General features: G+C 32.0%; 2 protein-coding genes across 3 annotated transcripts; both read left to right on the forward strand.

Annotated features, from left to right (window-relative positions):
- The first annotated feature begins 9,131 nt into the window (after positions 1-9,131).
- LOC105796679 (VAN3-binding protein) lies at positions 9,132-12,523 on the forward strand. The gene is made up of 7 exons (XM_012626453.2): positions 9,132-9,567; positions 9,707-9,805; positions 10,513-10,954; positions 11,032-11,253; positions 11,337-11,386; positions 11,531-11,588; positions 11,755-12,523. Exons 1-7 carry the CDS (start codon positions 9,223-9,225, stop codon positions 11,967-11,969), a joined length of 1,431 nt encoding a protein of 476 aa, XP_012481907.1. The 5' UTR covers positions 9,132-9,222; the 3' UTR covers positions 11,970-12,523.
- Positions 12,524-16,866: 4,343 nt separating this feature from the next.
- On the forward strand, positions 16,867-19,697 carry LOC105796680 (uncharacterized). 2 transcript variants are annotated; one of them, XM_012626455.2, is made up of 5 exons: positions 16,867-17,055; positions 17,181-17,264; positions 17,343-17,460; positions 17,554-17,706; positions 19,214-19,697. In XM_012626455.2, exons 2-5 carry the CDS (start codon positions 17,257-17,259, stop codon positions 19,454-19,456), a joined length of 522 nt encoding a protein of 173 aa, XP_012481909.1. In that variant the 5' UTR covers positions 16,867-17,055; positions 17,181-17,256; the 3' UTR covers positions 19,457-19,697. The 2 variants fall into 2 exon arrangements, with proteins under 2 accessions (XP_012481909.1, XP_012481910.1); XM_012626456.2 differs by having other exon boundaries at positions 16,867-17,038.
- The last annotated feature ends 468 nt before the right edge of the window (positions 19,698-20,165 follow it).

Genomic DNA, 20,165 nt, shown 5'->3' on the forward strand with positions numbered 1-20,165 from the left:
CCATCTAAAAGGACCCTAAATCAATATCGAGTTAATTTTTTTAAAACCCAAATTTTTTATTAACATTACAAGTTAAGAAACATCCACCTTAGGCATAGGAAAACTGGAGAAACAATGGAATTAATGTCAATAAGTTAAAAGACTGTTGTTTTAGGGGTAGATGGTGCATAGCTATCAATTTTGCATGACTTGACTCCTTTTCATGAGAAGTCACTAAAGGACTTGAATGAAATAAATGTGTCCCTCTTTTTTCTTTTTGTAAATTATTTTACAAAATTAGTTTTGGTATCAAAGGAGAAGCACCTCATTTATAATGAATCAACATCACCATTAAATAATCGGTTTTCTTGAAATCTCAATGCCCTTTTTTTTTTTCAATTGAAAATCAATTCGGATAATTTTTTATGAGTCGGATCGAATCAAATTTTAATAAAAGATATATATTCATTATATGCCGATTACGTCATTAATTCAATGATAAAATTGGTAAAGTTTTAAGTTAATTAATATAAAATTCATTGTTAAATACCAATGTTTATAAAAATATAAATTATAAATCTACCAAGTATTAATAGTATTAAAAATGATTAAATGGGGTTATAGTAGAGGTGATCATGGGCTGGGCCAAGCCTCAATAGAATTTTAGACCTAAAATTTTGTCCAAGATCGACCCAGATTAAAACGCCAAAACTCGAGCCCGGCCCGACCGGGCCCGTTTGTATTAATTTTTTATATAAAAACAATTTTTTTTAAAAATATAATACATCAAATACACTAAAAATATTAAAATAAATATTTTCCGACAAATTGAAAATAAAATTAAAAATTATTTATACTTAAATAACACTAAGATATGTGCAACTTAGCAAGCAAATACCTCTAAAATAGCAGTAAAATTAACAATAAAACAATAGTTATACAATATTCAAACAATAACAACAAAATAGTAGTAATATAATAGCGAAACAACACTAAAACAGTGACAAAATAAAATAAAAAAAGGTGAAAACAACAGTTTTTTTTTTGCAAATTTGGGCTGGGTCGAGCCTAGGCAAAAAAAAGCTTACCCAAGGCTTGGCCCGTTTAGAAAACAAGCCTTTTTTTTTTCAAACCCATTTTTTGAGTCATATTTTTACCTAAACCCTCTCACTTTTCAAACAGATCCCGGCCTGATCCATAATCAGGTGTAGATTATAGTCCTATCATTCCAATATCAATCTTATTTACTATTCCACACTCACGTAGCCACCGTGGCTAATATATACATATGATTCCCAAAATAATTATCAACCAAACACCATAAATAATTATAAATATTCGGATCAAAATACAATTTTACTATTTTAAAAGCTATCTAATAATAGATTGAATTTAACCATTTTTTAAAAATAAAAAATTATAAACTCAACCCAACTTGAGGCATAATTACATCTACTTGAAAACTTGTCTTCAGTACTTAATTATAAAACTTTCCTCCCACATTGTCTTAGTTGACACAATCCTCAATAAACTTGTATTGAGATTACACTTCATTTTTTCTTTGGTCATAGGCTTGAGAGTATTTATTGGAAAATGGAATGTTTTTCATCACTCTCATTAAAGAAGTACAAAGATTCTTCATTTTTTTTCTTCAAGTAATCCCACTTTTGCCCACTTATTTGACCATAGGGAAACACTTTCTCTCATATCTTTCACATTAAATTAATAATTTTTACAATTAAATTCATAGTGTGAAGATCTTTGTAGGCTGAAAATATTTGAGTCTTTTTTTAAATAAAAAAGTTGTTCCTTTGTATGCTTGAATCCACCAAGTATCAACTTGTAACACTAATAAAGATAAATAATAGTGAAAAAACATAAATATAAAATATTCTGAATAGTTTGAACAATGGAAAGATAGATTGCCTCAACAATGGGATATTGGAAATGTTGTTTTTGACAATGTTCAACAATCAAATTTTCTTTTTGACATAAATGTTTGAGATAGTGGCATTATTCTTACAACTATACTTTTAGGGTTAGTTTTATAAAAAAAATTGTTAAACTATAAAATATTTTAATCGAGTTATCAAATTATCAGTATATCCAGTCACGTGTTTCTGCTAGGTTGATAGTCAATTTAAACATTAAATATCAAGCTATTGTGTGTTAATAAAAACTAGAAGGACTATTTTTATATTTACTACTTGATATGTGTTAGGTTTAAATTGACATTTAAGTCAAAGGTAATGCAACCATATGCTTCGACCCACATTGAATGCTGGGCCATTCGTTGAAGATAAATGCACATCGAACCCTTATGAAGTTTTACCATAAGCAGATTGAATCCATTGGGCAAATATGAGTTTGAACTCACATCCTCCTGTATTAGCAACAATGTCAATGCCAACCGAATTAGGACTTAATTGGAACAATTAACCCATATTTTAAATAATTTTATACAAGTAATTTGTATAAAATCATTACTTTTGTTTTCATTTTGTAAAATTTGAACCCGTAATAAGTTAACGAAATATTGGTTAAATGGTATGGTCATAGCTTTCAGTTCCGAGGATTTTGAGTCTTCTTATTTAAGTCTCGCTTGTTAGTTTAAAAAATTAGTTGTATAATTTAGTGATTGTAATAATTAATTCTGATAGTTGTAAGTTACATGAAAAAAGTTATGTAATAAAATTTTTAAATGTGGCCATTTTTTTTTTTTTTTTGAACTGGCAATTTTCAAGTGCACTAAATAGGGAATGTAAGCATATAAATAAACTTCCCAAAATTACCTATTAAAGTGAGTAAAAACACAGTAAAAATAAAAGTCCAAAAGGGTTGGATGTATATTGTTCCATCAAAATCACATAATGTCAAAAGGGAAGTTAAAAAAACAAGGTAAAAATAGTTTAAAAGGTGGTTGAAGTTAAAGATAACAATAATGTGAAATGGGCAAGAATTGTCTTATCCACATTGATTTGGTTGTTGCAAGATATTGATTACATTTTATAATGATTCAATTCTCTCTCTGTTTTTTTACCCATTTCTTCTATTGAGAATTGTGTGATCGATAGAATAATTAGATAATTACATATGATATGTGATATGAACTTCATGGTAACGTATAATGATCAGTTTTTTACAGTAAAATTAGATTAAATTTTTAACAGAAGAACCAGTTTGCTCTTTTTTTTTTTGTGTGTGTAAAAGCAGTCTAAAAATATATCAAAAGTTTACAAAGTAGAACCGGGGGACAAAGCACCCCTTGCAACGTCCTCTTCTAAAATTTATTGAATCTCCAGAGGTGATGTGTCAAGTAAGTATAACTCTACCTTGTTTGCAAAGGCCATTTTAGTTAAAATATTCGTTGCTTGATTATTCTCTCTAGGAATATGCCGTACGAACCACCTTTTTTCTTGAGATAAATTATGTTGAATTCTCTTAACGAGAAAAATACTTGATCTAGCTGAATTACGATCATAAATAACTTTGACTACCTCTAGATTGTCAGACAGGATAAGTACTCTATCATGCCATTGCTCTTGAAGCAGAAGCAGACCATCCAAGATTCCCCATAATTGGGCAATAAAAACTGAAGACTTTCCCAGAAACCGATTATAGCCTAATATCCATTTCCCCATTTCATCCCGAATCACACTACCTACAACAGATAAACCAGAGACTAAATTGTCTTTATCGTATAGAGATTAATTTATCCGTTTTTTGAGTGGATGTGACAAAATATAATCCGACTCTTAATATAAGGGTCTTTATGATATTTTTACCTATTATTTAAAAAAAAAATTGGAGGGTTGAATATAAATGAAAGGAATTAAACAAAATTCTTTTGATTCTGAAGTTTTTACTGCTAAAATTAACTAAAAGGGAGCGGCTTTGTTGATTCTGTCAGAGATTTCTCTCTCCCTGTATATGTACTTGTTGTCTGTCATGTGGAAAGAAAAGGGACATGATCAGCTGATTCACCTGCTCCATGTCTTCCTTTGTTTTTATTACGTGGCAGTTATCTATTGGTTAACGGAAGTTGGACCCACTGTAACTTAAAGTGGGGCCTTGAGTAAGGTCTCAGTTTGATTGAAAATTTTAAGGAATTAGATGGTAAAATTACTATACAGGTCCAGCAGTGTACTGCAATTTGTTCTGATTTTTGTTACTATAAAACAAGCTGATTTTATATTTTATATTAATGTTGCATCATTTAATTAAATTTACTTCATAAAAATAACATTTCCCCATTCTGATAAAATGGTCATTTTACTCGTTTTTTTCATGGGAACATTTGGTTCAAGGATCTCACGCTTTCGAGGTAATCTAATATTTTAAAATGATATTTCTGTTAGAAGTGCCCACGGGTCAGGTCAGGCCGAGATTAAGTTTCAAAATAATTTTTAAGCTTACGCTCGTTTTAAGGCCGAGTCGAGCCATAAAAAACCCGTTTTATTATTTAAAATTAATAAAATATTAAAATTATATATTTCTAGTTGTTTTTGTTAGAAAATTTCGGTTCATAAAACGACTTTCAGTTACAGCGGAAGTTTAAAAATTTTGAAAATCAAGTCGGTTTGTGATATTTATAGCTATAAACCTTTTCCCGAAAAGTACCTGTGTTTTGTGAGACAGATCCAAAATGTTCCTGGCTTTCAACCGAACAACCTTCTTTGCTATCCTCGTACCCAAATTGCGTCGAGTGTGGGCTTGAACAACAAGAATCAGACACAACAAAAAACGATTTATTACTTTCGATAGGAAAATAATGAATGATTAATTAAATTCTATTTTCAAACTTCAATTATAATTTCATAATGAATAATGATTCAAAAACAATTATAATTTAATATTCAATGGATTCATAATGAATAATTAATTTAATTCTATTTTCAAACTTCAATTATAATTAATTAAACAATGATTCAAAAACCTTAAATTAATTCTTAAGCCATTTTTATACATAGTGAGAAAACGCATTCATTTGTGAATGCGACCCATTTCTCTAACTTCATCATTTCTATTAATTTTCGTTCATTTGTTTCTACATGCAATTCATTACGAAAGCCACTTAATCAATACTCGTCCAATAACTTTGTTATAAGTGTGTTACCCTTATAGGATATTCTTAATCTCTTTGGGATAAATTTCCCTCATAGATTATCCTTAATCTTGGGATAAATTTGTTCTCTCAATATGATCATATTTTATCTCATAGTAACCATTACATCTTCCTTCGTGAAAAGTCAATTACTATCAAACAATAATCAAGTCATTTATCACAAAGACAAACGATCCGTGACTATGAATTCTACTATTGTGAATGATGCTACATATTGCAAAAGTTGTATACCCAATGAACTAGCTTTCGGCTATTTATCTATTTGAACTCAGGTTTTTGCTTACATCAAAGTATATGAGTCACGTATACATAGTCCATCATCCACTCAGGATTAATGTATGCCACACTATGAGCGCCGCTAGCTTTCAGTTCATGTCTGATGTACTAACAGTCCAGTCAGTTACATATATGTCTTTATCTTCTGAGAGTCATCAGCTCCGGTACTCAAGACAAAGCATCTCCCAGTTGGACTTGATAGATTACATATTAGTCTTTCAATCAATTTGCTCATTTTGAATTAGGCTAAGGACATGTTTAGGTTCATCTACTAATACAAGTTGTATTTCTGTATTATGATCCGACCACGTAATACCATTTACTATTAGTTAAACATTAGATAACAGTGAGCTAATATTTGCTTCCATTTTTGCTTTGTTTGCAAATACATCGAGGACAATATAAAAATGATGTTAATGTAATTAATGTATGTTTTATTAAACCAATTTGTTCGAAAGATACAAGTATATATAGATGAACATACTACACTTAGAGCACTATATCCAACAATTTTAAACGTTTTTATATTTAAATTTTAGTTTAAAAATACTTTTTTATTTAAATTAAATTCGGGTCGGGTTAAGTTGGCCTGAAGTACAAAAATCCTTGTCCAAACTTGGCCCAAATTAGGCCTAGCTTATCAGACCGGGTGGGCTACTCGGCCCCTAGAGAGGCCTAATTCCCCACTCCCTTTAAGATTTCAAAAATTTATTTGAATAAGTAAGCTTACATCCCTACAAGTATAAATATTCTGGAATATATGGGTTAATCTCATGACCACATTTTCTTTAACTAATGTAATATTTTTTGGGAAATGTTACTTTTATACTAATTTTAACCTTCAATTTTTATCATTCACCTTTAAGCCATAGGTTTTGCTCCTTAATTAATATATGCATATGGTATGTTTGGAAGGAGTAGTATTTTTCAACACATCTTAGGTACATTAGTTAGCATAAAGTGTCAACTAACTTCACATGATAATTTTAACCACTTTGTGACTTATTTTTAATAAATGGAAGAAATTTTTTCATACTTATTTTTAACTCTTATACTTTTACTCGTATTTCTAATTTTATGTTTAAATTTGTACTAATCATTTTCGTGTCATAACAAACTATTTTAATACTTATGTAATAATTAAGTTATTTCTTGTATTAATACACCGATAATCAAACGAAACAATAATATAATTATTTTGCATCTTGTGATTGCATGTTATATGCAAATTTTTAAATATTTTACTTTACTCATGAAATGCAATTTTAGTTTTGATTTCGATATTTCTTCACCAATATGAGGTTAAGTTGTAATATAATAAACTCGTTTTCTTTACAACTTAACCTCATATGATAACGGTAACCTTTATTATTATTAATTAAATTACATTAATTTTAATTAATTGTTATCATAAGTGTGTGTTTTCATTATTAATTCTTTTTATATTAATTTCTATTACTTTAGAAAATTTAACAATTTTGCATGTTATTATCCTTTTTTTCATAGTTAAATTTTATTCTTGGTATAATTTAATAATTTTTTTATAATTAGGAAATTTTAATAAAATGTACTTTTAAGTTTTATGTATAAATCAACAAACAACAAAATTTTACATTCTAGCCAAATGGACCAAATGACATAATAATCTAACTAATATGGTAATGTGCTAAAAGGGCATTTAGTTCACGAAATGTAAGATTACTTAATATGTTACTGACTATGTTGGATTCTTATTTAGTTCATTTAGTTGGAATGTAAAATTTTGTTGTTTGATTGACAAATTCTGAAATTACTTAAAAGTAAATTTTGCTAAGTTATCTTTACCATAGAAATTATTAATATTTTTAATAGTATAGGTAAAAATGTTAGAATATGGGCTTAGCATCACTGCCTTGTTAATCGAGAAATCATTGATTAACAAGATGAAACTAGTATGTTTGATGCATGTTGTCGAAGGATTCTACAAATACATAATGAGGATTCTAATAGTGATGCCTTTACACCGATTTGATTGATTTTGATGTACTCGTTTACTGCTGTTTTTTCTACTAAAAAAATTTATTGCTTCAATGCATTTCTCTTAACCATGTGCCATTCATTCAAGGGATAAGCATTTCGAAGAATATTTGACTAGATAAGGAGCTTGTTAGAGGTTATGGTATATCATCCTCATCCCCATTATGTGCATTGAAGTTTTACCTTCAAAAAGCCATTGATTCAATGAGTGGAGAGTGTTTTTTGGAGGTAGTTCTCAAAGTAAAGGAGTTTCCTCCTTCCTTTATTACTTGGATTATAGGATGCATAACTAGTCCAAGATTCTCAATATCTGAAAATGAAAGCTTGAAAGGATATTTCTGAAGAGAGGGATCTCTTGTCCCTATACATCTTTGTCATTGTTATGAATATTCTATCTTGTATGCTTAATGTGGCTGGAGCTAGCAACATTTTTCAGTATTCTCTTAAAGCTCAAAAGATTGAGTTAACTCATGTGCTTTGTAGATGACTTGCTCATTTCTGTCAAAGGAAAAATAGAGTTTGTTATTGGAGTTCAATGAGTTCAAAACTTCTAGCAAAATAGTTGACTGAATCTTAGCTTGATTAACATAGGTATTGTTGCCATGCAGGAGGATGTGGGTTCGAGTGCACTGAAGCGTATTATTCTCCTATTTATAAGTTGAAAAGGGATCATTATGAATAGTTTTAGACATTATGTCAGAAAGAGCATATATGATTGTTAAAAAAAACTTCTAGCAAAATAGCAAATATAACATAGATTGCCCAAAACTTTCCAAATGATTTATGCATATATAAAAAGGTTTTACAAATGAAAATAATGCTTGATATAATAAGAATTTGGTATCTCTTCAAGCATTGAACATTTCAATATATATATTTGGAACTAATTTACTTTTCTTGTTTATTTTAAAGTAAAAATAATAATTATTTTAATATTTATAATTATTCTTGCCAACAACATTATCTCCAAATTTCAAAATTAGGTCAGCAGGCCCTAGTTCCCCTAAAATAGAAAAATTTTCATTTAGATTCTTTGAAATTTTAAAATTTTAAATTAGTAAAGATAAAATTACACTTTGGCCCTTAAAATGATAAAAATTGATTTAATCCTTTAAAAATTATAAAGATATAAGTTATTAAAATGGTGAAATTATATTTTACTATCGTAAAAATTATAATTTAATTTCTACCCTTAAAAAATTTATAGCTTTACGCTTGCCACTTGAACCAAGAAATTGTTAGCTAATAAGGGTACTTGATAAACTCAAAAAAATAAATATATATATATATATATTTAGAAGATGATAACATGGATTATTCAAGAATTAAACTTGACCGATTGAGTTTTAACTCGATCGACATCAACATTAATATAAATTTTTTACGGTAATATATTTTATTGAATAGAGATGGAAAAGGAATATTTGTCTAAAATTGTGAAACATTATTTAAAAAAAATAGATAGTATTTGTTTCCACTTAATTCATTAAGCAATATTTCTGACTTTGAGAATACTAAAAGTAGCAAACATAACCCGAGATATACTGATTCTTACTTCAATGATTAATCCCTGCCGTCTGATTTAATTACCACACTTTACCTGATCATCAAGCGCGTGACGGTGACACCAAAAAATAAAAGCCATATTTCCAATTTTATCCTCGTCCACTGTCTCGAAATTACAACTTTATCATCCCTCGATTAAAAAGAAAAAGAGTACTGATCATTTCATTCCCTGTAAACACTGTCACGCTCTATAAAACTCGTCACATTTCCTTCTCTCACAAAAAAAAGAAAAACCTTTCCTTCCCCAAAAGAAAAAAAAAATGGAGAAACCCGTTGTGCAACCATGGAGACCGGAGCTGATTCCGGTGCCGGTGCCGGCACCGTTTAGGCCACCGGAGACGCCGTTGGAACCAATGGAGTTCTTGTCACGTTCATGGAGTGTTTCAGCTTTGGAAGTTTCAAGGGCTTTAGCTCCTTCTCAGCCTCATCCTTCCTCATCGTCCCATCAAATGTGCTTGAAAGGTTCTTCTTCAAGTGGTAATGTCGTTATACTAGAAGACATAGCCGGTGAACTTGAAGAAAACGGGATAGTTTCAGGCAACCCTTTCTCTTTCGCTTCATCTGAAACTTCCCAGATGGTCCTTGAAAGAATCATGTCACAATCGGTAAGTTTAGCAAAAAAAAAAAAAACAACAACCTATGTCAAGACAAAAGGAACATCTTTTTATTTTTTTGGTTTTATTGTTTCCCTTGTAAAACAAAAATTCTATTGTTTCAAAGGTTTTCTCTTTTGTCTTTTAACAGCAAGAAGTATCTCCAAGAACATCCGGCAGGTTATCTCATAGCAGCGGGCCATTAACAGATAGCCCCCCTGTTTCACCTTCTGAGATTGATGATGTTAAGGTTTGTTTTTATGTTTGAACCCATGTCTATATTTTGCTGTTTTTTTTATCATAATATTCGAATTCGAAACAGCAACGAGCTCTTTGTTTTTTCAAAAATGGACACATTCAACAATAATTTGGTAAATACGAAGTATAAAAAACCAAAAAAAAAAAGGGGAAAAAATTGTGAAAATTATTTGGTTTTTATCTTTAAAGGAATCGAAATTTTGTGGATAAGTGTTTGTTTTTTTTTACCACAGTTTTAGGCATTTTCTGAGTCACTGACTCAGTAACATAAATATCAGGCTTTCTCAGAGACAGATGGAGAAGAAAGTGAGAATGGGTTCCTGTGTTTTTGCTTCACTTTATTCAATGTAAATAATTTTTTTTTAAAAAGATAAATGATGGTCATTTTAAACAACAAAAAGAAAAAAGCTGTTTCCTTTCATTATTTCAATGGAGGTTACACTTACAGCTTAGTACTGTGTTTTTTTTTTATTACCAATGTTGCCCTTGTCTGTTTTTTAGTTTCTGTGTGAAAATTTTGTTACGTTCTTTTGGTATGAGTCAGTACGCGGGGCGCGTTGGTCCCTATAACGATTTGTTTTACCTTTCATAAAATTGGAAGCTTTCTTTAATGGCGGTGGTTGTTTGTTATGATATCAAATTTCTTTTCTGTTTTTTTTAAAAAATTTTGAATGGCGGTGGATGATTTCAATTTTGCAGCAATTTTGCCGCGCTAGTAATTCCCTCAACATGCAGTACCGTACAAACACGGGGATAGGGGCGGCTACTCCTGCAACAACTGCCGTGACGGGTGGTGGGAAGACTGTGGGCCGATGGTTGAAGGATAGAAGAGAGAAGAAGAAGGAAGAAACGCGGGCTCAGAACGCTCAGCTACATGCAGCCATTTCTGTTGCCGGGGTAGCAGCAGCCGTGGCAGCTTACGCGGCAGCCACTGCTGCTTCCTCGAGCGCTGGGAAAGATGAGCAGAGGGCAAAGACGGACATGGCTGTGGCATCGGCTGCCACTCTTGTTGCTGCACAATGCGTGGAGACAGCTGAAGCCATGGGAGCCGAGCGTGATCATTTGACCTCCGTCATCAGCTCCGCCGTCAATGTCCGGTCTGCTGGAGATATCATGACCTTAACTGCTGGTGCAGCAACAGGTATACATATACATACATACATATAATTTGAAATTGAAATGGTTGAATTAATGGTGGGAAATTGTTATCAATGGCAGCATTAAGAGGGGCAGCCACATTGAAGGCAAGGGCATTGAAAGAGGTATGGAACATAGCAGCTGTAATCCCTGTTGAAAATAATAAAAATGGTGGCAATGGTAGCAATGGTAGCTCCAATGGCAGCTTTAGTGGTGAGCTTCTCCCTGAAGAGAATTTCTTGGGGATCTGCAGCAGAGAATTGCTTGCCAGAGGCTGTGAGCTTCTCAAGCGCACGAGAAAAGGTAAGCACAACACTCGCCCGAGTCCGGGCATCATCGAACAACGCATTTTGACATGATGTTTACCATTGTTGTGAATATTGCAGGTGATCTTCACTGGAAAGTTGTCTCTGTTTATATCAACAGAATGAACCAGGTACCCATACCAAATTGCTCAATTATTGTCGGGCGGGAAACGATTGTGTTCGAGTCTTCAGTTCGATTATGTTCAATTATTGGGGAATCAGTCTTATTTGCTTCTTTTGTTTAACATTCTTTTGAAACTTCTTTTTGTTACAAGGTTATGTTAAAGATGAAGAGTAGACATGTTGCTGGGACCATCACAAAAAAGAAAAAGAGTAAGTGATTATTAGCTTTGTCTTTCTCTAATAATGTGAAAAATAAAATAAATTCAGAAATGGATGTGGTGCTTTCTTTGTTCCATTTGGGGATTTGAGAAAGCTAAAAGTAAAAAAGAAAAATCAAAAGGGATTGTCTTTAACATTCTTCAATTTTTTTTTGCAGATGTTGTCTTGGAGGTGATTAAAGATATGCCAGCATGGCCTGGCCGCCACTTGCTCGAAGGCGGGGAAAACCGGAGATACTTCGGGTTAAAGACGGTTATGCGCGGGGTCGTAGAGTTCGAGTGCAAGAGCCAAAGAGAGTATGATATTTGGACTCAAGGTGTATCAAGGCTGCTATCCATTGCTGCTGAGAAGAACAATAGAAATAGGATTTGAAGCTTTGGGTTCACATTCAGGGAGTGAAATTTGACAGAAAGGGTATACATATTTGCGGAAATTGTAGCCATTTAGGATCTCAAATGCTTTCTTGGAACATATTTGATATTTGGGGTTGTTTAATCTTGTATAAAGTTGGAAATTAAAGAGGAAAAAAAAGTTTATCCTAATGGATTTGTGGGCTTTTTTTTTTTTTTTTTTGAACTTAAAAAAAAAGGGTAAAGCTGTTTTGAATGAAAGTACCCAAATGCATGTGATCCAAGTTGCTTTGTTCTTTCACTATTGAGGAAACACAAAATTTGGGGTATCTTGGACTAGGGGGATGGTCAAAAAGGAGAAGAAAGGGATCCCATCTTGATGAAGGAATATATATATATGTTCTTTATTATATATATTTTCATGTGAACTAAAGTTTTTTTCTTTTTCATTTGTTTTTTTTAAATTACCCCTTCGGCTCTAGGATTTAGGTGGTGTTGTGTATGGTGGGACTATGATTGTAATGGCTTGGACTTGGTGAATCAAGGACTTTGATAAGAATATTTTACCTTTTATTAGTTAGAATGTTTTTGGATTATGATATTATTTTATGTAGGATAATGGAGTAGACAAGGACATAGATTCTAGTTGTGAATGTTTGAAATTTATAACAATCCCTAAGACACTGTTCCAAATAATGCCTTTTTCAGACTTGGATCAACACTGAGATGGATCCATGCTATCATGCAATATTTTAATTGAAATTGTGTAATGGGTTTGCTTTGTTTATGACAGATTGTTTATGTTTGGGGTGATAAGCTCATGCTATTGAAATGAAAAAGGTTGATGTTGTCCAAATGTAAACTCCCCCAAAAAAAACCCTAGATTTTTGTCTTACTTGATCCACACAAAAGGTCTTCTTCTGGGCTTCTTACAAGAACTTGTAATGCAAGAAACAAAATTAGGTGAAATAAAAAATGAGACTTTTTTTTTGAAGTTTTATTTTGCTTTTAGGATACAACAAGTCGTTAAACAACAAAAGCAGAGTTATGAAAAATAAAATAATAATTACAAAACATTATTGCACAACCAAACTCAAGCCCGAGTGTCGAAAGACTTTACACAAGTCATAAGAATTTATCAATATGGAATTACTAACACTGCAAACTATTAACAATCTCTCACTAGTTTGGAATGTTAGTAATTGATTTGCCTTTCACACAAATGAAATTATGCCTATAAGATGGTATCTCTCGATTTGAACCATCTATTAACAAATGTACTTTACGGTTATGTGTAAGAATACTATTTATGCCAATAATGTTTATGCAAAGCTAACATTTAACGAAAAATTATGTTGTGCAAGAACACAAGTTGTGATAATAATTAAATGCGTATTAGAAGTAGTTTTACATTTTTTTATATAAATAAATTTATGGTTAGCCTTTTTTACTACTCTACTTTGGATGTTTTAAGATTTTGTTGTATCTTGGAGGCATAGTAAAGCTTAAAAAAAAGTGTCTCCCGCCTCAGAGTTTATTTTATTTCTTTACTATAAGCATTTTTCTAATAGATACCCACAGCTTGGAAGTACCCCTTTTTGACCCACAGCTTGAAAGTATTACTTTATGCCCATAAGAAGTTGTTTATCTCTTTTATGTCTCTCGACCATCTCGGTATACCACCACCCATGGTTTCCTTATAAATCGAGATTTCACTCTTGAGCTTCTTGATCTCTACACACAACACTTCTACTAGTGCCTCAAGGGCTTAGTTATTGTAGACAATCACTCCTAGATTGATCTATATTATTTAAATTATTTATTTAATGAGATTGACTCACATTATTTAAAGAGGTCTAACTAATTATATATTCTTATCGTTTTTTTGTTATTTTTCATATTATTTATAATTTTAAATCTATATTTTGTTTGAGCTTCTTGATCTCTACGCACAACACTTCTACTAGTGCCTCAAGGAAATTTTGTCAATGTTAGGGTTGAAATTTTATTTGTATTAAAGATGTTTTGGCTGTTAACTTAAAGGAGTCGCATTTTCTATTATCTTTTTAACTTAGTTGTTAGCTTCTTCTCCATTTTTAGGTTTTAGTTCTTTACTTTTTCGAGCTTAGTTGTTTTAGTGGTAGTTTTATCAATTTTTTTACTGTAGCTTTTCTTCTTTTTACAATTAGATACTCAAGCTTTCCTTTGTTTTTTGATTTCTCTTCAAGTCCTTTAATATATTTAAGCTTTTTTGAACTTTAAAAGTGTAAAACTCCTAACTTTAGTTGTGTTTTATTCTCTATTGTTGTTGCTATAATCTTCTCCAAAGAACCCATCAAAAGCCCCAAAGATTTCTCTAACCTTGCTTTTATGTTTTTTTTTCAATGAATCATCTGAGCATGTATTTGGCTAATATTGTTGTGTTGATGATGGCTAGTAACTAAACTTTATGGTGCTTGGTTGATGGAAATGTTGCATATTTAGTTTTTGGGTTAGGGACTAAATTGTAAAAACTGGATTAAATCAAATAAACTTCAAAACCTAGAATTGATGTCTTTATGTGAACATTTAGATATGTGAGACCGAGAGGAGAGCCTATTGAGAACCAATTTGATTGTCCCGATTTAGCTTGGTGAGGTTAATAGACAAACTAGACTAAATCATCTAATTTAGTAAAATGGTGAGCGTGAGGTAAAATTGAACCAATTAGGAGTTCAAACCATTTGTATCTCTAATCCAAGAATTAATGAGCAACATGGAAGTCAACCAACCACTTTAACTCTTTGAATTAATTTTTGCACACTTTGGATTACTTTGCAATTTAGTCTTTTTAGGTAGTAGATAGTGTAATTACCCTTGACAATGATTTGTTGTAATATAATACTTAGTGAGTAGCTAGCTAGACTTCTTGTTTGCATGCATTTTCATTGTTGATCACCTTATCACTCGAACTCTTTTGGGTTCAATCTTCGGAATACTCTGTGTTCTGTTCTATTGTAACAAAAAAAAAATACTACAATTGACTTATCACACTTGCAAATAGCCGCTATAGTTCTTATTGTATTTGTGTTGATTCCATAGCCTCGGTGCATGCCATGCCGAGGCGCGGTCAGGAAATTCAAAACAGTAAATCACATGTGATTTATTGCATGTCTCAAGACATAACCTCCCAATAGCTATATAACAAGTCTCGAGACATTTTGGAAAATCTCGAGACATACATTGCAGGGACAATTTTTAAGCTCAAATTTAATACTTGCAACGGTTTGATTTCATCCCCAATGGTCATAAATGTCTACAAACTTGTTCCTTGGTATAAATAGTCTTCAGGATTCAAGAGAAAAACCTCAAATCCTTTATTTTTTTCATTTTCTCTTGTACGTATCTCTAGGAACTTATTGTTAGGTCTTTTATCATTCTCATTTCCATTCTTTGAGAGAGCCAACACTTGTAAACACACACTTTTGAGAGGTCCTCATTGCTTACATCCTTTCTCTTGGCTGTAAAGAGTATACTTAAGGTTTTTGAAATACAAAGCCTTAAAAGGATTAAAAAAGATTTTAGTTGAGCCATAAAAATTAAGAAGGATTTTAGTTAAGCCATTAAAACTAGGAGAAATGTTCTATCTTAGCCTTGTGAAAAAATAGAGATTGTAAATGTTATATATTTTCATTGAAAGGTAACAATTCAAGTATAATTGTAATATCCCTTCGCTACTTAGACACGTGTCAGTAAGACAGAATGTGTTGACTTTCCTTTTGACTCCACTTAACGTGGTGTCCTAGTTGACCACCCAACTAGACTAGAGGAATGACATCCTTCCTTTACCAGGACCATCTGCTAGCAAACACTCCTAGCGAGTCCTTCCACTCATTGATAATGAGATAATCGTTTGCTTCTAAGGCACTCGCTTTTAGGTGTTGACCCACCTCAAATGTGAACGTACTTTTAATACATTAAGGGGCCATTTAGGTGTAATAACCTCGTACTGATTAAATTCATAACAAAATGGGTTCCACAATGCATGTCCTTCACGCCCATGAATATCCTTTACGCATTTTTTGTTGAATCTAGTGTCCTAGGTATAGTATATTCGTTTTGTATACTTGTATTTTTCAAATAATTTGGTTTAGCAAAATATCCATTGTTTACCTTAATATTCTTTGTTTATTGTCCTTAATGGTTTTTGTACGCTAAACAAAATAGAAATAAATATTGATTCATTGATTATCTAACATTTCACTAATACTAAGAGGCATTACATGGTCGGATCGTAATATGAAAATTCTTGGTTAAGGTATACCATGTTAGTGGAGGTAGGCATTTGGGGTCGAACCACCATAAATTGAAGTGTCCAAGTTGTTCTCTCTTGTTCTTTTATTCTAAAACAGTTTTTAACAAATTTTCAAAATCCCAAATCACCCCTCTTGGTATTTTCAGTCTTTCATTATGTATTAGTTTATCACATTTTTTTATATAGTTTAGTATAATTATTCTATTTTAAAAAAGGGTTATGTTTTCGTGTTGTACTCGCTTCGTGTCTTAATTCATGACAATTTTTTATATAATTTGTAATACTAATTCAAATTAAAATATATTCATAATTTTAGTGTTGTTAATATTTTTGTCAAAAAATTCAATTTGGCTTATTAATTAAGTTGTCCTTTTATCTTATAGTGTTATATATGATTGACAATAAATAAATATATTAAGTTGACAAATTCTAATAGAAACCACCAAAAACAATAATAGTTGCACTAGGATTTTCAAATTGGATAAATAAGAGAATTAAATTCTTAACTTTTAAAGTATAGAGACTAAATATCAAATTCTATAAAAGTACGGGGACTGATAGCATATTTTAACATTTTATTAAACATATTTTAGGTTAAAAAGCCCAGACTACAGCCCATAAACCCTCAGCCCATACAATTGTGCCTTCTTTTCTTTCCCGCCGGCGCCGCTGGTTCCTTCTTCTCTTTCTTTATTTTTTTTTTCCATTTTTTCCGGTGGTTTTCTCTTTATCGGCCACCACGACTTCTTCTTCAAAAGCCAATAGCAGTGTCGGGAGGATTAGACGCATATCCACGGGTGTGGCCGCCGTTCAGGCTAGTCCGAGCATTTTCTGTTTTGTGATTTATTCATTTATCGATTTATTTCCCTATGCATTATTTATATTGTTATAGATATAAATAATATCTATACATTTAATTCTTTGCTATCACATTTGTAGAATATAGCCTTGTAGCTGACACTCCTTGCGCTTGTGTTTTGCCCTTGCAATTTATCATCTCCTCTACCCCTTGAGGATGAAGATGTATGTTCGGTCCCTTTTTTCTCTTTAATTTGTCGCTTTAAGTTTGTTTCTTAGCGTTTTTCAGTCATTTTGTTGCAGAAAAGAAGCTAATGCCGGCGCACTTACCAATTTCGAAGTACTCGATTTTCTACGATCTCGAGGGGCATCGAAGGATCCGACAAGAGTTATTGTTCCAATAGCACCATCTGAGTTCAAGGTTAAATTTTTGTAGCAAATTTTCTTTCCTATTTATACTTATTAGAAGAGTGAAAGCGGCATCTCTTACTGAGTTTTTCTTATTATGTTCTAGGTTTATGATTATTTGGTAGAGAGTGCCGCTTGCAATCAAACGAAAGAACATGTCAAGGAGTTCTTGGAAAGGTGTAAAAGTTATAAACTTGCAAAAGCTGAGGTGCTCAACATCATCAATCTCAGACCATCTGCATTAGTTGAAATTGACCCGGTAAAGCTTTTCTTTTACATGTTTCTATTCTTGTGATATATTGCTCAAGGTATCATCCATGGTTCAATCATGTTTTTAAAGCTAAGCTGCATTAGTTGAAGTCAACCCGGAAAAACTTTTCTTTAGTGATATATTGCTTGAGAACCATTCACTTATTCGTATCATCCATGGTCGAATCATGTTTTTAACACTAAGCTGCATTAGTTGAAATCAACCCTGAAGAACTTTTCTTTTACATGTTTCTATTCTAGTGATATATTGCTTGAGCACCATTTTCTTATTTGTATCATCCATGGTTGAATCTTGTTTTTAACGCTAAGCTGCATTAGTTGAAATCAACCCGGAAAAACTATAATTTTACATGTTTCTATTCTAGTGTATATTGCTTGAGCACCATTATCTTATTCATATCATCCATGGTTGAGTCTTATTTTTCAACCTGAAAAAACTTTTCTTTTACATGTTTCTATTCTAGTGATATATTGCTTGACCACCATTATCTTATTCGTGTCATCCATGATCAAATCATGTTTTTTTATAGCTAAGCTGCGTTAGTTGAAATCTACCTGGAAAAACTTTTCTTTTTCATGTTTGTATTCTAGTGATATATTGCTTGAGAACCATTATCTTATTCGTATCATCCATGGTTGAGTCATGTTTTTAAAGCTAAGCTGCATTAATTGCAATCAACCCGAAAAAACTTTTCTTTTACATGATTCTATTCTAGTGATATATTGCTTGAACAGCTTGAACACCATTTTCTTTATTCGTATCATCCATAATTGAATCATGTTTTTCTATAGCTAAGCTGCATCAGTTGAAATTGACCCAGAAAAACTTTTCTTTTACATGTTTCTATTCTAGTGATATATTGCTTGACCACATTATCTTATTCGTATCATTTATGGTCAAATCATGTTTTTTATATAGCTAAGCTGCATTGTTTGAAATTGACCCAGAAAAACTTTTCTTTTTTACATGTTTCTAGTGATATATTGCCTGAGCACCATTCAATTATTCATATCATCCATGGTAGGATAGTATTTTTAAAGCTAAGCTGCATTAGTTGAAATCAATCCAGTAAAGCTTATCTTTTACATGTTCCTATTCCTGTGATATATTGCTCGAGCACTGGTATCTTATTCATGTCATCCATGGTTGAATAAGGTTTTTATAGCTTGGCTGCATTTACTAGGATGTATGATTTTTTTTGTCAACTCTTATGCCAACAGTATGACATCTCGTGGTACGAATTCAAGTCATTTCTTCATGCCAAATAGTATGTCAAACATTGGAGCATAATATAATTGATTTGCAGAAGGGGAATGAGTTTATTACATAGCTATATTTGATTTGTCAAAGAACCATCTTTTTGAACCCAAAACTTAGTCTGGTTGGTTCATGCAGTCATGGGTTAAGAGTTCGAATTCCAACATCTGCAACCCCTTCTTTGCCGTCTTTGGTAATTGGCAATTGCTTTACTTAATTTGGCCTTTTCTCTCTCCAGATAATAGAGGAATCTGAGAAACGATTCGGAGAACAACTAGAAGAGCTTGTTAATTTGGTGGTAGAGGTGTTGCCAGAGCCTCCTACACGAAAACTTCCCGAACCAGAAAGCAATGAGGTTAAAGAAGACACCATGGATGGAAAAAACATGGATGAGGATAAAACGGAAACTGTAACAGTTGAACAGATCGACAAGGATCAAACAGAGCCAAATGAAGATGGTGAACAAATTGTGGTTAGTTAATGCCCATGCCTGATAATTACCATGACAATGGTGCTCCTGGTTTTGCATATATTTTATGAACTGAAGTTCATGCATTAGGAACCTCTATAACCAGTGGAATTATCCAGTTCTTTTTTTCTTGATGCAGATGATATGTAAAGTTGAAACTCTATTTTGCTATATCATGCCCTTTAGCTATAACTTTCACAATAATTTTTGTACGACACATAAGTTTCATCTAAAGGTCTGTTTTAACAGCCGACACCCACTGCTGCATTTTTTTTTCTTATTCTACAACTGCAGCTCCTTCGGAAGCCCAAATTCGATGGATTTCTGGCTCAACACTTTCCTCATGATTTGCTTCAAATTGGAATGGACATTTAGCCAGTCTGGTACCTGTATTGTTGATACAAGAACTGGGAAATGATTATAAGACTATCATAAGTCTGGGCTAATAACAACAGGAACCATGAACAATAAAAATATAAAGACATGGTATATAGTATAAGTGATAAATAAATCACTACAAACTAATGCATAAATGTCTACATAATAATCTCAAAAAAAGAAAAGAAAAGAAAAGAGAAGAACAAATTGATGTATCAATTTGATCAAATCATTGAATTTTGCATCTTAACCTCGCCATCATCAAATCAACTTGACAATGAATACTGACTAATCAAGAAAAAAAATGTCAAAAGCCACAAGAGACTCATTGTACCAATGATGA

This window comes from Gossypium raimondii, chromosome 3 (assembly GCF_025698545.1).
Source record: "Gossypium raimondii isolate GPD5lz chromosome 3, ASM2569854v1, whole genome shotgun sequence".
NCBI classification, from domain to species: Eukaryota; Viridiplantae; Streptophyta; class Magnoliopsida; order Malvales; family Malvaceae; genus Gossypium; species Gossypium raimondii.

Bases quoted from the DNA above. Each gene is read 5' to 3' on its own strand.
- LOC105796679 (XM_012626453.2), top strand. From the start codon at position 9,223: ATGGAGAAACCCGTTGTGCAACCATGGAGACCGGAGCTGATTCCGGTG. The intron at 9,568-9,706 runs GTAAGTTTAGCA...GTCTTTTAACAG, and splicing joins AAAGAATCATGTCACAATCG to CAAGAAGTATCTCCAAGAAC. The intron at 9,806-10,512 runs GTTTGTTTTTAT...TCAATTTTGCAG, and splicing joins CTGAGATTGATGATGTTAAG to CAATTTTGCCGCGCTAGTAA.
- LOC105796680 (XM_012626455.2), top strand. The intron at 17,461-17,553 runs GTTAAATTTTTG...ATTATGTTCTAG, and splicing joins TAGCACCATCTGAGTTCAAG to GTTTATGATTATTTGGTAGA. The intron at 17,707-19,213 runs GTAAAGCTTTTC...TTCTCTCTCCAG, and splicing joins CATTAGTTGAAATTGACCCG to ATAATAGAGGAATCTGAGAA.